The sequence below is a fragment of the Anabrus simplex genome, chromosome 1 (assembly GCF_040414725.1).
Source record: "Anabrus simplex isolate iqAnaSimp1 chromosome 1, ASM4041472v1, whole genome shotgun sequence".
NCBI lineage: Eukaryota > Metazoa > Arthropoda > Insecta > Orthoptera > Tettigoniidae > Anabrus > Anabrus simplex.
The window spans coordinates 1,225,882,686-1,225,896,175 of record NC_090265.1 but is presented as its reverse complement, the minus strand read 5'-3'; the positions used below and the strand labels follow the sequence as shown (position 1 = coordinate 1,225,896,175).

General features: G+C 40.4%; 1 protein-coding gene across 1 annotated transcript in view; it reads left to right on the top strand.

Moving 5' to 3' along the window:
* The window catches only part of LOC136858558 (very long chain fatty acid elongase 7-like), a 188,072-nt gene that overhangs the window by 162,011 nt on the left and 12,571 nt on the right, over window positions 1-13,490 (top strand). The window contains exon 7 of the mRNA XM_067138187.2: window positions 11,341-11,477. Coding sequence (XP_066994288.2) covers window positions 11,341-11,477 — 137 coding nt within the window. The remainder of the gene's footprint in view (window positions 1-11,340; window positions 11,478-13,490) is intronic.

The window sequence follows — 13,490 nt, the reverse complement described above, 5'->3', positions numbered from 1 at the left end:
GGTGAGAGGCCGACGCGCTACCGTCTGATCCACGCAGGCTCTTAAATTTCATTTACTATTTATCTTAAATTATTTTGAATGATATCAAAGAAACCTAACAACATGCCCCTGTCTCTCCCCTACTATCAACCTTTGACCTGTTTTCATGCAGAAATACTCATCTGTGCGACTGTTCGACTCTCCCCAAGCTGTGTTAGTTGTAAAGCCATTGTACACGGCACATAATCGTACTCTTTTCTTCATAGCCCTAGCGCCTCCCACCTAAGTTTTTCTACCACACTTGTAACAATACTTCTAGAATTGGAATAATTTAACACGAACCTCATAGCCTTTCGCTAGTTCATTAATGAGCCCTGTTCCGAACTGGTTGTGGTCCATATTTCAGGACCCGCCTGACGAGTGATAAACAGCCCAGCTCCTTCGCCTGTCCTTCAGCACCTTCAATACAAAGTACGAGGGTGGATCAAAAAGTAACATACACTAGCTCGCCGCGAAAGCAGGCTGTGTGTCGTGACCGTGACGAAAGCGTAGCAAGCTACAGTAACTGCTGACACGTCCGATAGGAAGGTTCTTGTGGTATACCGTCGTGCTGTGTGTGCAGAGCAGGCTGGGCTCAATGGCGCGTCAACTGGATGTTCACTCCAAATTGGAGATGCGTGTAACGATCTGATTTCTCTGGGCCAAACGGCTCAATTGCAGAGACATACGTCTCGGAATCACTGATGTATATGGTGAGCATGCAATTTCTCGCCCAGGTACTGTAAAGTGTTGTAGGTAATTTGTCGTCGGTTGCACTGATCTCACGAACGAATATCGCGAAGGCAGGCCCGCAACGTCCAATTCAGTTGCAAATGTTGACCGTGTGGTAGGGATCGTTAGAGACAATCGGGGCGTAATACTGCAGGAAATTTCCAGAATGCTGAACATTTCGTATGGCAGTGTGTCCTCTATTGTTCACCAGCGCCTTGGATTTCGTAAACTGTGTCAAAGATGGGTTCCACGTCTGTTCACCGATCTTCACAAGGGACAACGATTCCAAACGTCACTGGAAATTTGGTAACGATATGCTGTGGAGAGCAACGAATCTCCACAGGGAATGAAACGTGGGTACACCAATTCACCCCCGAAAGAAAGAGAACATCGATGGAATCGGTGCACACCATATAACTACCACGAAACAAAGCCAAGGTCAAACCTTCAGCAGGAAAGGCAATGGCGACAGTGTTCTTTGACATGGATGGTGTGGTGCACGTGGAATCTATGCCGAAAGGCACAACGATCAACTCGGCTTCGTATTGTCAAACATTGAATCGTTTGCATAAGGCAATTAAAGAAAAGCGGCAGGGAAAAAGGGCGCCGGTGTGATTTTGTTGCACGATAACGCAACACCTAACATGGAGCGACAAATGTCCGAACTGCTGCAGCGATTCAAGGGGGAGGTATGCCAACATCCTCCTTACAGTCCAGACTTAGCGCCATGTGATTTTCATGTGTTCGGAAAGCTGATAAGGGAGCCCGGTGGATGACGATACCCAAAAGATGAGGAGGTGAAACCAGCTGTCTCCAGGTGTTTACATAGCTCTGAAGGTGATTTTTGCGCATCCGAAATCGAAAAGTTGGTTGACCGTTCCGAGAAATGTTTACAGTTTCTTGGGGACTATCTGGAGAAGTGAGCTTATATTGTGTTGCCATAGCCGTGTTGCCTCTGTGTACGTTGTTTCATAAATGGCCATAACTTGGAAATGCTACACCCTCTTATAATGACTTTCACTCCTTAGAAATTACACATCCTACGTGAGTGTACCATTTCAAATAACATTTTAGATGGATTTCTAGGTATTTGTATGAGCCAATTTCTATGTCTTTCCTTTGATAAAACGTTTGGACATGTTCATTCCATCTTTCTGCCTTGTCTTCCTTCCCTAAATGAGGTCTTCCATCTGAACTCTTAATATTCATGTAGCTAGCATTCCGTCCTGCAAAGGTTTCCTTGATTTTCCTGTTTGTAGCATCTGCCTTTCCTACAACCATACAATCTTCACTATCCTTGCACTTCTCTTTCAGCCATGCTTCCTTCGCTGTCCTGCATTTTCTATCTACGTCGTTCTTTATTTGCTTGTATTCCTTTCTTCCCACCTCACTTTTTGATTTTTTGCAGTCTATTATCTCCCGAGTTATCCATTGATACTTACTTTATATTTCCGTTCTTCCTAACCTTTCTTCAGCAGTCCAACGGATCTCATTCTTCACGACTGTCCACTCTTCATCTAATGTGTTTCATTCAGCGGTTTCATTTAGTCCAGGTGCAACATATTCCTTGGAACAATGACTCTTTTCTTTCATATTATGTAGATCCCATCTCCTAGCATTACTTCAGTTTCTTAAACTTCAGATTACATTTCATGACCACCGAGTTGTGGTGGTCAGAGTCCAAGTTTATTCCTGGGAAGGTCATGCAATTCAACACCTGGTTTCTGAATTTTTGGCTTAATCATTATGAAGTCTCTTTGATACCTTTCAGATCTGGTCCAAGTATACAGACCTCGTTCGTGGCGGGTTTGAAACAAGTATTATTAAGAACTAAATAAATGGGCGAGTTGGCCGTGCGCGTAGAGGCGCGCGGCTGTGAGCTTGCATCCGGGAGATAGTAGGTTCGAATCCCACTATCGGCAGCCCTGAAAATTGTTTTCCGTGGTTTCCCATTTTCACACCAGGCAAATGCTGGGTCTGTACCTTAATTAAGGCCACGGCCGCTTCCTTCCAACTCCTAGGCCTTTCCTATCCCATCGTCGCCATAAGACCTATCTGTGTCGGTGCGACGTAAAGCCCCTAGCAAAAAAAAGAACTAAATAATGATCGCTGCAAAATTCAACCAGCCGACTTCCTCTTTCCCAGCCCAAATTTCCTTAGTACATTACGTTCTCTTTCTTAGCCTATTAATCGCATTCCAGTCTCCCATAATAATTAGATTCTCGTCTCGCTTTACGTATTTTAGAAATTACATTTCTACGTGAGTGTACCATTTCATATTACATTTTATATGATTCTTGGTATTTCCATGAGTCAATCTCTATTTCGTTCCCTTGATAGAACTTTCTGGTATGTTCATGCCATCTTTCTGCCTTGTCTATCTTCCCTAGAAGTGGGTAGCAGGACAAACTGCTCTCTCTGTATGAATGTAAGCTGTACTGATTATGGCTTCCTCCCAGGTAAAATATTCAGAAGGTAAGATAGTTCCCTATTCAGATCTCCAGATGGGGACTAAACGAGAGTACATTATTCATTCATCACTACATCATTTATACTGTACATACAGAGAAAGCTGTATGTCTTCGGGATTTAGTTGCTGTAGTTTACCGTTCATTTCAGCCGAGCGGCAGTGTCAACATAGTTAAGCCATGTTCAATCTATATACAGTTGTAGGGGATCCACTGTCTGTAATTTCTTTTGTTTTGTCAATTTTTCAGATATCGATTTGTTTTACGTCAACTCAAGACCTAATAGGTGGTTTTTACTTTTCGTGTCTGTTTGCCTGTTTGTTCCAAGATCATGGCTAAACGGCTGGATAGATCTAAACCAAACGTCATATTTCGAGTATACTCATCCCTGGTAGTTTTGAAATGCATACAATTTTAAATCATTGAATAGATGTGGGATTTATAGGAAAACCGGAATGGTTTTCCTCCGCTTTCTCTTATACTACTGATTTTCTGTAAACTCAGTGGACTGTATGTGAAACATCTCTTCATTATAAAATACTTTCGTTATGTTCATAATTTACCTTACTCTTCGAATGACGTAGAAAATTGCTATTTTCTGCAGGTATCATACTCTGCATTGAGTGACCGACAGACCGAAAACGAACCTACAGGTTACCATGGCGTCGTCTCTCACTGCTTAACAGCAGGGAAGTAACGTATTGACATTTTCATCATCATTCCTATAAATTCGTGATTGTTCCTTGGGTAAAAAGCGGGAGAGGCGTCAATCAGCCATTCTGCGGGATATTGGCGGGATATTGTTGAAGGTTATAACCGTCCTCGAATAGCTTAAGTAATAACACCTATAGTCATCTTCTTATCTGTTCACCTAAGAATACCTGCGCCTGAATCTCTCCTCTGTTACCGCTTTCTAACATCCATAACTCACACCAGCATCATTTATTGAGGAGCACTGGATTTTTCCAATACATTCACTTGGTATTTACATATTTGTCCTCATCCTGCTGTCTTCAGTTTATAATCAATTTTCTATTAATTTCAACTTTCTTAACTGTATAATTTTCTTCCTTAATTACTCCGTATGTATAGCAAAGCAAATCAAAGTCACCTCCGTACAGGCCATGAAGGCCCTTGGAGGAGTGGAATGTAAAGGCTTCCACCATTGTTAACCCTCAAACACACGCGTATGGGGTGGAATCCACCCCAGGTCATTTTATTTCCTAGTGATATGTACAAATAACTCTCCTGTGCTCTCCCCGCTCTTATATCTTTCTGGCTGTATCCCCGTAGACAGAGTCATTCTTATATAATCTATCTTAAAATCTCCAAGTAATACAGTAATTCATATTTTACAATACAATTATATGTGGGGTGAAAAGCACCCCCACGCGTGTGTCTGCGTCCTAAAATTTGGCGCGTGTGCTTGAGGGTTAACCTCTGCACGTGATGGTTAGGTGTGGTTAGCTCTACGCCCGACCGCCTTTGTCCCCATGAATTAACCTGGTACTCATTTTTGGTGTAGGCTGAGTGAACCTCAGAGCCATATGCACCTCCGGAAGTGGAAATCTCGTTTCTTAAATTTTACGACTTCCTAACGGGGATTCGAACCCACGTCCTTCCGGGTGAACATAGATCGCCTTTACCGCCTCGGCCAGGCAGCCCCCCTCCATACGTATGCGAGTGCCAATCCCGAAATCTTGATATTCCTTTCTTGAGAAGATATTCTAAGCTATGCAAATGTATAACTTTTGACCACGGAAAATAGCGAAGCATGGATACAATTTTAACGCCGGTGCAGACGTTCGTTTCGTGATAATTGGTGTCTAATAGGCAACTCGTATCACAAATGAGGAAGCAAAATCACGTTTCATTTTGGAGAGATCTACAACTTTGGTCCTATGACTTTTTGTCGTATTCCTATCGCTTATACGTTAAATAAAGCTGTATATCTCGATTTCAAGTTGATTTTGTACTTTTTACACGAATATATTATCGTTTGGCACACGAATAGGAATGATAGAATCATGATATCCGGCACGCACATTGACATGTCCAGTGGCCATATGACGGTCAAATTTTACGATTCTAGCTGTCACATGAGTATCAGAAGTATAAAGTATTATGTGAAAACTACAAAATTTCACCCAATTCAATGATTCTAAATCAATCAAACCCATAAATATAAGAGATACGAGAAGATGTCATAGGACGAAAAATATAAAACACTGAAAGGGGCATGTGATGGAGAAGTCCGTTTGTAGATATGTCGTACAGTTTCAAAGCAGTAACTCTCGAAATAAAGGTCTGCACTGCTAGACCTACCATGCTCATCTATATAAATAAAGTTGTAGAGGGTCCGCTGTCTGTAATTTCCTTTTTTTGCCATATTTTTCAGATATTTATCCGTTTTAGGTCAACTCAAGACCAAATCAGTGGTTTTTATTTTTCGTGTCTGTTGATCTGTTCGTCCGTTTGTCTGCTTGTCTGTTCCACCATCACGGCGGAACGGCTGAATAGATCTCGACCAAATGGCATATTTAGTGTATACTCATCCAGAGGAAAGTTCTGATATGCATATCATTTTAAAATCTTCGAATCGACAGGTAGGGGGGGGGGGTATAGGAAAACCAGAACGGTTCTTTCCATTTTCTCTTATGCTATTGATTTTCTGTAAACTCAGTGGATTGTATGTGAAAAGTCTCTTCATTTTAAATAACTTATATTATGTTCATAATTTACCTTACTCTTCAAATGACGGATAAATTCACTAATATCTGCGGGTATCATGCTCTGCATTGAGTGACCGACAGACCGACAACGAACCTACACTTTACCATGGCAACGTCTCTGACTGCTTGCCAGCAGGGAAGTAACGTATTGCCATTTTCATTATTCCTGTAAATTCGTGGTTCTTCATTGGGTAGAATGCAAGAGAGGCGACAATCGGCCATTCTGCGGGATTTTGGTGGAATATCGTTTAAGGTTATAACCGTCTTCGAATAGCTCAAGTAATAACACCTATAGTCATTTTCTAATCTGTTCACCTAAGAATACCTGCGCCTGAATCTCTCCTCTGTTACCGCTTTCTAACATCCATAACTCACACCAGCATCATTTATTGAGGAGCATTGGATTTTTCAATACATTCACTTGTATTTACATATTTGTCGTCATCCGTTGTCTTCAGTTTATAATCCATTTTCTATTAATTCCTACTTTCTTAACTATATTATTTTCTTCCTTAAGTACTCCGTATGTTTGCGAGTGCTAATCCCGAAATCTGGACACTATTTTCTTTGAGGAAATATTCTAAGCTATGCAAATATACAACTTTTGGCCCAGGGTAATATCGAAATACGGATGCAGTTTTAACAACGGTGCAGACCTTCGATTCGGGATAATTGGTGGCTAAACGGTAAGTCATATTGTTGTATGTCCGGCGCTCCCTTCTCCCTCCGCCTGCCAGCTGCACGCGCGCCTGTGTATCATTCTGCTAGCTTCGACGCGCAGCCCTCAGTGCGCGTGCCTGACCATCGAGTGTACTATAAATAGGAGCTCCCTGTCTGCTAACTTGCCCACTTGCCCCGGTGTCCAGCTCCAGAATACACCCTACGTCGAGCACGGAGGCTACTCCTCTTGAAAATGTGCTTCGACCAGGTGGACTGAATTTCTGGAAGTACGAGGTTTCACCTCTGGTCACCGCTCCCTTACCTGTTTCCGCTGCCTATGTTCCGTAATTCTTTTACAAGCCATTTTCATTCCCTAATATATGCAAGCTCCCTTAGTTTCGCTAGGTGGAATTTCTTCAATCAATTGAACTTGCTTTTTAGGAATTCAGGCACTTCAACAAACAAAGACTCTCATAGACATTTATGTTAGTGTGCCAGATAGTTCTCGACTATCAACGTGTCAATTCACCAAGACTATCTTTTCAAGATAGAAGTGTATATAAAGACTGCAAACCTGTACATATTGTATAAAGACAGACTTTTCTCAAGATTCAATATTCCTTTTTGCTTCAAAATAAATTTCAGTTATTTATGTAAATATCATAAAGTGAAGCAATAAAAGTTGTGTTTTGTAAACTTCAACCTTGGTTACAACACATATCACAAAACAGAAAGCAAAATCTTGTTTCATTTTTTAGAGATCTACAACTTTGGTCCTATGACTTTTGTCGTATTTCTATCCCTTATATGTTAAATAGAGCTGTATTTTTTTATTTCGATTTAATTTTGTACTTTTTACACGTATAAGTTATCGTTTGGCACACGAGTAGGAAAGATAGAATCATGACATTCAGCATGCACATTGACATGACCAGTGGCCATATGATAGTTAAATTTTATGATTCTAGCTGTCACATGAATATCAAAAATATAAAGTAGTATGTGGGAAGTGTACAAAATTTCACCCCATTCACTGACTCTAGCTCACTCTAACCCATAAATATTGGAGATACGAGTAGATGTCATAGGACCAACCATGCAGAACACTGAAAGAGGCGTCTGATGGTGAAGTCCGCTTGTGGATATGTCGTAGAGTTACAAACTCTCGAAATAAAGGTCTGCAATACTAGAGTGTCCATGCTTATCTATATCAATAAAATCATAACGACGGTGTGTCGGTGCATTGACTTTTGGTGAAATTTCCCTACATTTATCCGTTTGAGGAGTAATAATCACCATCTGTTTATTTTTAGCTTTACTGTCTGTCTGTTTGTTTGTTTCTCTATAACTTGGAAACTATTGGATATATTTCCACCAAACGTCGTATTTAGAATCCACCGGTCCTTGTATAGGTTTTAGGTCAAATATTGTTTCTAAGTCCCTGAAATGACTGGGGGTTTATACGAAACCGATATCGTGATTTCGCACTCCCACAAAATATACACAACAGAACTTAATGGAAATCTACCTGCCTTAATGGAAATTAATTTCTAAACCTTTTTTTATCCATGTGCATTATTTCGATACGAAGATTAATAAGGGGGATATCATTAATGGACCGTTCTTCAGTACAAGTCCCACCGGACTTAACTCAACAGCGGGTGCGTGTAAAGCGTATTTCTTACAACTTGAAAACTACTGAAGATATTTGAACCAAACTTTATATTTAGCATCCACCTGTCCAAAGGTAGGTTTTAAAGATTAATAACATTTCATGTTCCCGGAATGTACGGGGGGCTTATAGGGAACCGAAATGGTGACTTCACTATCCCACGATATATAGGGCCTATATAGTACAAGACCAACCTGACTGGAAATCGACTAAAATTGTTGGAAATTCATTTCTAAAAATTTTTTCATGTCCAATTATTCGACAGGAGTTCAACGGGGGACATATCATGAACGGTCGGTCCAGCGGACATAGTCCAAAAGGTGTTGTACGTGAAGCTGATTCCTTATCTATCTATATAAATAAAATCCTAACGACTGTCTGCCTGTGCATTGACTATTTTGGCGAAATTTTCGTACAGCTATCCGTTTAAGAGGTAATAATAACCTTCTGCATATTTTTTTGGTTTAGTTTCCTGTAATTCCCAATTTTTACCCCCTTCGCTCAAATTCCAGATTTAGTCATAATCTGCCAGACGAGCAAGAAAATTTAAATTTGACAAAATTATACGTTTTAGAGTGTAACGGACGGAAAACTTTAAGATTTTTAAATGTTTCACTTTTTATCCCTGAAGAATATCGAAATATGGAGGAAATTTTAACGATGGTGCAGACCTTCGTTTCTAGGTATTTCGTGGGATAAACGGGAAGTCCTATCACATAACAGATGGCACAATCTCCGTTCAATTCGGAGTTGTCTGCAACCTTGCTCTTATGACTTCTGTCGTACCTGTATCCCTTATCCGTTCATTTTGTCTCTATTTCTCGATGTTAAGTAAATTTGGACTTTTCACATGCATATTTTGTACTTTCAATCACGTATAGGAAAGATAAAATCATCAAACTCTACACGAAAATTGGCCCACCCAGTAGCCATATGAGAGCCAAATGCTATGTACATAGCTGTCACATAATTATCCAAAAATTAAAGCAGTGTGAGGTAATCTTACACAAAATTTCACCCTATGCAACGTTTCCAACTCAATCTGACCCACGAATAGATGAAAGGTATCATAGGACCAGCCATTTAGGCTGCTAAATCTAGCGTCTTATGGTACAATTCTTTGTCTTTATTACGTATCGTTTAGCAGCAGTTAATCTGTAAATGAAGGACTGCAATATTGTAAACATGCGTGTACTTTCGTATGTCGATCTATATATTAACTGATGTCGGTTTGTAGCGATCGAGAAAGGGGGTGTCTGCTATTGTAATCAGTACTCCCCACACCGACTTTGACTGGCAGTAGGAATGGGGCCCTTCTCCAACTCCTGTGTAACTGGCATTAGTAAGGAAGGCCTACCATTGTAATGAATAATTCATTTCTCGATTTGACTTTCAGAACGCAAGGGAGCATGCAGTTTTGTTTAAAACTCCCCTAGCCGAATGTGTTTGGCTGTAGGCCAGGGTACCCGCCGTTATAAACGAATGTACCCATCTAAAATATGACTGGAATTAGGCATAGTGGACTGCTGTTTTAATGGAATCTCACCAACTTCTTATGTCTGGCAGTGCACTGGCTGGCAGGAAAAGGCCTATCATTATAATAATAACTGCACAACTCAATTTTTGTTGTTAGTAGGGAAGTTGCTCGCCATTATAATAAAAAACCCTCAACTGTAATCTGTCTGGAAGTAGGAAAGGTGGCCTGCCATTGTAATGAAATGAAATAAAATTGTAATGAAAACACCCCAAGACGATTGTGACCGCGCAGGAGGCAAGTGAGCCTGCCGTTATCATCCCAACTCCGCAACAGACACTTTACATTGGAAATAACGTACGGGGACCTCCTTATGCTGTTTTTCGAATAACGCTAAGAGTTATGCAATTTTAAAACAATTTGATTTATTGCATGTACAGTATTTACCTCTATATCCGAATACAATGTAGAATACCGTAGCGAAGCACGGGTACATTTGCTACTATTATTATAAGGCTATACCATTCAATCACTCACACTTCCGCTCTTATAATTTCTGAAAGGCTGCTACCTCCCTTCGCATATTCCTTCGATTTCTTCATCTTCCACTTTACTACAGTAGTAGGCGTGTAGGCCTGTACTATCGTGGTAGACGATTGCTTCGTGTTAAACGTGACAACATTAATCTGTTCACTATGCTGGTCATAGCAGATAGCACGCTACCATATTTTCTTTTTTTTATTATTATTGGTAGTTCTGTAGTCACCTGGCCACAAATCCTGCTCTTCCTGTAAACGTACTTCACTTATACCAACTACATCATAGTCGATCCATTTCCCTACTCAAATGTCTAACCTACCACAACGATACAAATGTCTACAATTTCACGCTCCGATTCGCAGAATGTCAGTATTCGTCTTCCTAATGACTGCCCCCTCTCGTGTAGTCCCCACACGAAGATCTGAATAGGGGACGCTCTTACCTCCTGAATGCGTAAGCCATCATCAGCAAATCATTAATTCATATAGAGAGAGCTGTGTGTCCTCGGGAGTTAGTTCCTATAGTTTACCGTTCTTTTCAGCCTAGTAGGAGCATCAACGTAGCTAAGCCATAAGTTATGAATTTCATTATGGTCCGTACTGACAATGGATGACCCAATGTATGTGGGGTAGAAACTAGCGCCAGTTATGTAGGACACTATAATAAGCTTATGGTATTGAATAGGTGAACCTTTCTCTACTCTTTGATAGCTAAGTCATGTTAAATATTGATTTAATACGAGCTATTTCAGTCAATCAGCCAGACTGTCGCCCATGCGACTTCCGACAGGATGCAACCCCATTTCGATGAACTATTCCTTAGTCTCGTCTCTCTGAAGATGCCCATTCGATATGGTTGCAACTATGCCTCGGTCACCTGCTTCATTGGGACGCGCAAGCCTCCCCACAGCTGCAAGGTCACATAGTTCATAAGATTGTATCAATAGGTTCTATTATTTTTGAGTCAAGTGTATCTACCAGGAACTTATAAGTAGCATAATATTTGCGTTTTTATTATTATCATTATTATGTTGTCTTTTTTCAGGTGGAAATCCGATAGTTCTCGTTGTCTTGAATTGCATCGTTCACGTTGTAATGTACAGCTACTATTTCCTTTCCTCGCTGGATTCAGAGTACAAGAAATCTATTTGGTGGAAGAAACATCTGACTCAGTTACAAATTGTGAGTAAAATTATCATCTATAAGTGAGTGAGTAGTCATTTCAGTGAGCAGACAGACGTCATGAAGTATCAACATGTATGCACAGGAAGTTAACAGGTAGTCCGCCATATTTGATTCCCATCCCTCTAGGATCAAGATAATCATTAATAAATGAAAAAATAATCATTGAGCATTATTGAACATTTAACAAATGTTAGTAAAGATTCTAAATTACAACGCTCATTTTCCAAGTTGAAACGTGTTGTTGTTTTATGTACGGAAATAGCATAGAATCCACTACAAAACTTCAATGAATACGTTGACGATGAATTCTTTGAAATGATTGTAGAACAAGTGAATAACTATTACCATTTAATCAGAGGAAGAGTACTAAGGGTGACTTCGAAAGGTTTTAATATTTTTCCAAGGTTAAGTGATTGTCTTTGTTTGCCCGAGAATCCTCCTGTACCGCGATTCTTGTTTCCTGTGTTAAAGTAATTACAAAAGCAATAATTAGAGGTACGTATTACATCTTTACGGGCTTTGATGGGAGACCCAAGCATAAAAATGCGTCAGCGTCACCTGACGAACGACTGCGGATGAGACCATATCAAAGAGCGGCCCGAATTGCCAACACGGGCTTCGAACCTCCCTCCTCCTACTTTCCGTGCTAGCCTTGGCATACTCGAGCACTTGTGGAGTAGTAACGTTCAGAAAAATTATAAATATGGAGCCTTATCTGATGTGGAAGTGGGATTTTTGGGTACAACTATTTACTGGATACTACTTAGCACTGCTAGAAATTACAGAAATCATGTAATGGGATCACGAATATCAATGTATTCCTGAATTGTGACACAAGAAAGCAAATAACTCTATTACAACAAAATCTCCGCACACGGTGGAAACAAGAAAGAAATAACCAACTCAAATTGACTCGCCTGAAGGGCGTTCAATGATTTCACTCGGCACAAGGTTTTATCTGGCAATGAAGTATAATCGAAGTCTGGCAATCGAACGTCATCTAACTTTCTATCGTTAATTTACTTCGTTTCGGTCGATCACCACCATGCAATTTGAAGTGTCCCCTGCATAATACATTCTATTCTTAGCACGTACGTAACCGGTCCCTACGCTACATATTCAACACATGAGCAAAATATTTACATTTAAGTAAATACAACAATGAGCAAAACTCCAAAGACTTCCCATAACCCTGACGCAAGTCACACACAACAGAACATCGGTTCTGTTTGAACTCAAAGAAATAAAATAATACACTAAACAAAATTATATATACACTTGATGTATAAATGGGGCCATTCCTGGAAGAGAGACATGGATATCGCTGTCTTCTGCCCCGGTGAAAGCTTAATGCAAGCTTGCGTATTCCGGCTCATTCTGACCTGGATTCGAACCGGGCTCCTTCTGACTCAGAGACATATATCTGAAAATCCCTAGTGATCTCTTGCCTTATACAGCTGTTCGTGGGGACGGGGAAATTACATATATAAACTACCATCTAAATTATCATTACATTATCATTTAACACAAGTGTTCTTAAACCGAATTATTGAAAAAAGTACAATGAGAAATCCAAGGGCCCATAGCTTTTAACTTCAATACATAGCAGTCTGCGAGAAGAGGGGCCGGAAGAATATCCATTCATGAGCCAAGGCAGACCGTAACTTTCTAATTACAGCCGCTATTTCCTTTCCTAGGGAACAGTTATCATCGCCCCAATTCATTTATTTTTGCTATTTTATTCCATATCACCGCTGAGATTCCAAGAAATACTCTTCACTTGTTTTCGAACCTCTTATTTTTGAGGCATTCACATCTGAATTCCTCATTTCACATATCATCGTAGACTCTTTTGGGCGCTCGGCTTTTCATTACTTTTCATACCGCGCATCCCAGTTCCTTAGGCATAAGGGTGGAAATTATTCCTTTCTCAACCCTTCATATTTTTCTTCGCTCATTGTCAAAATTCTGACCACTCCTTCAAGCACCGGGTACCACAGCACGTCACAC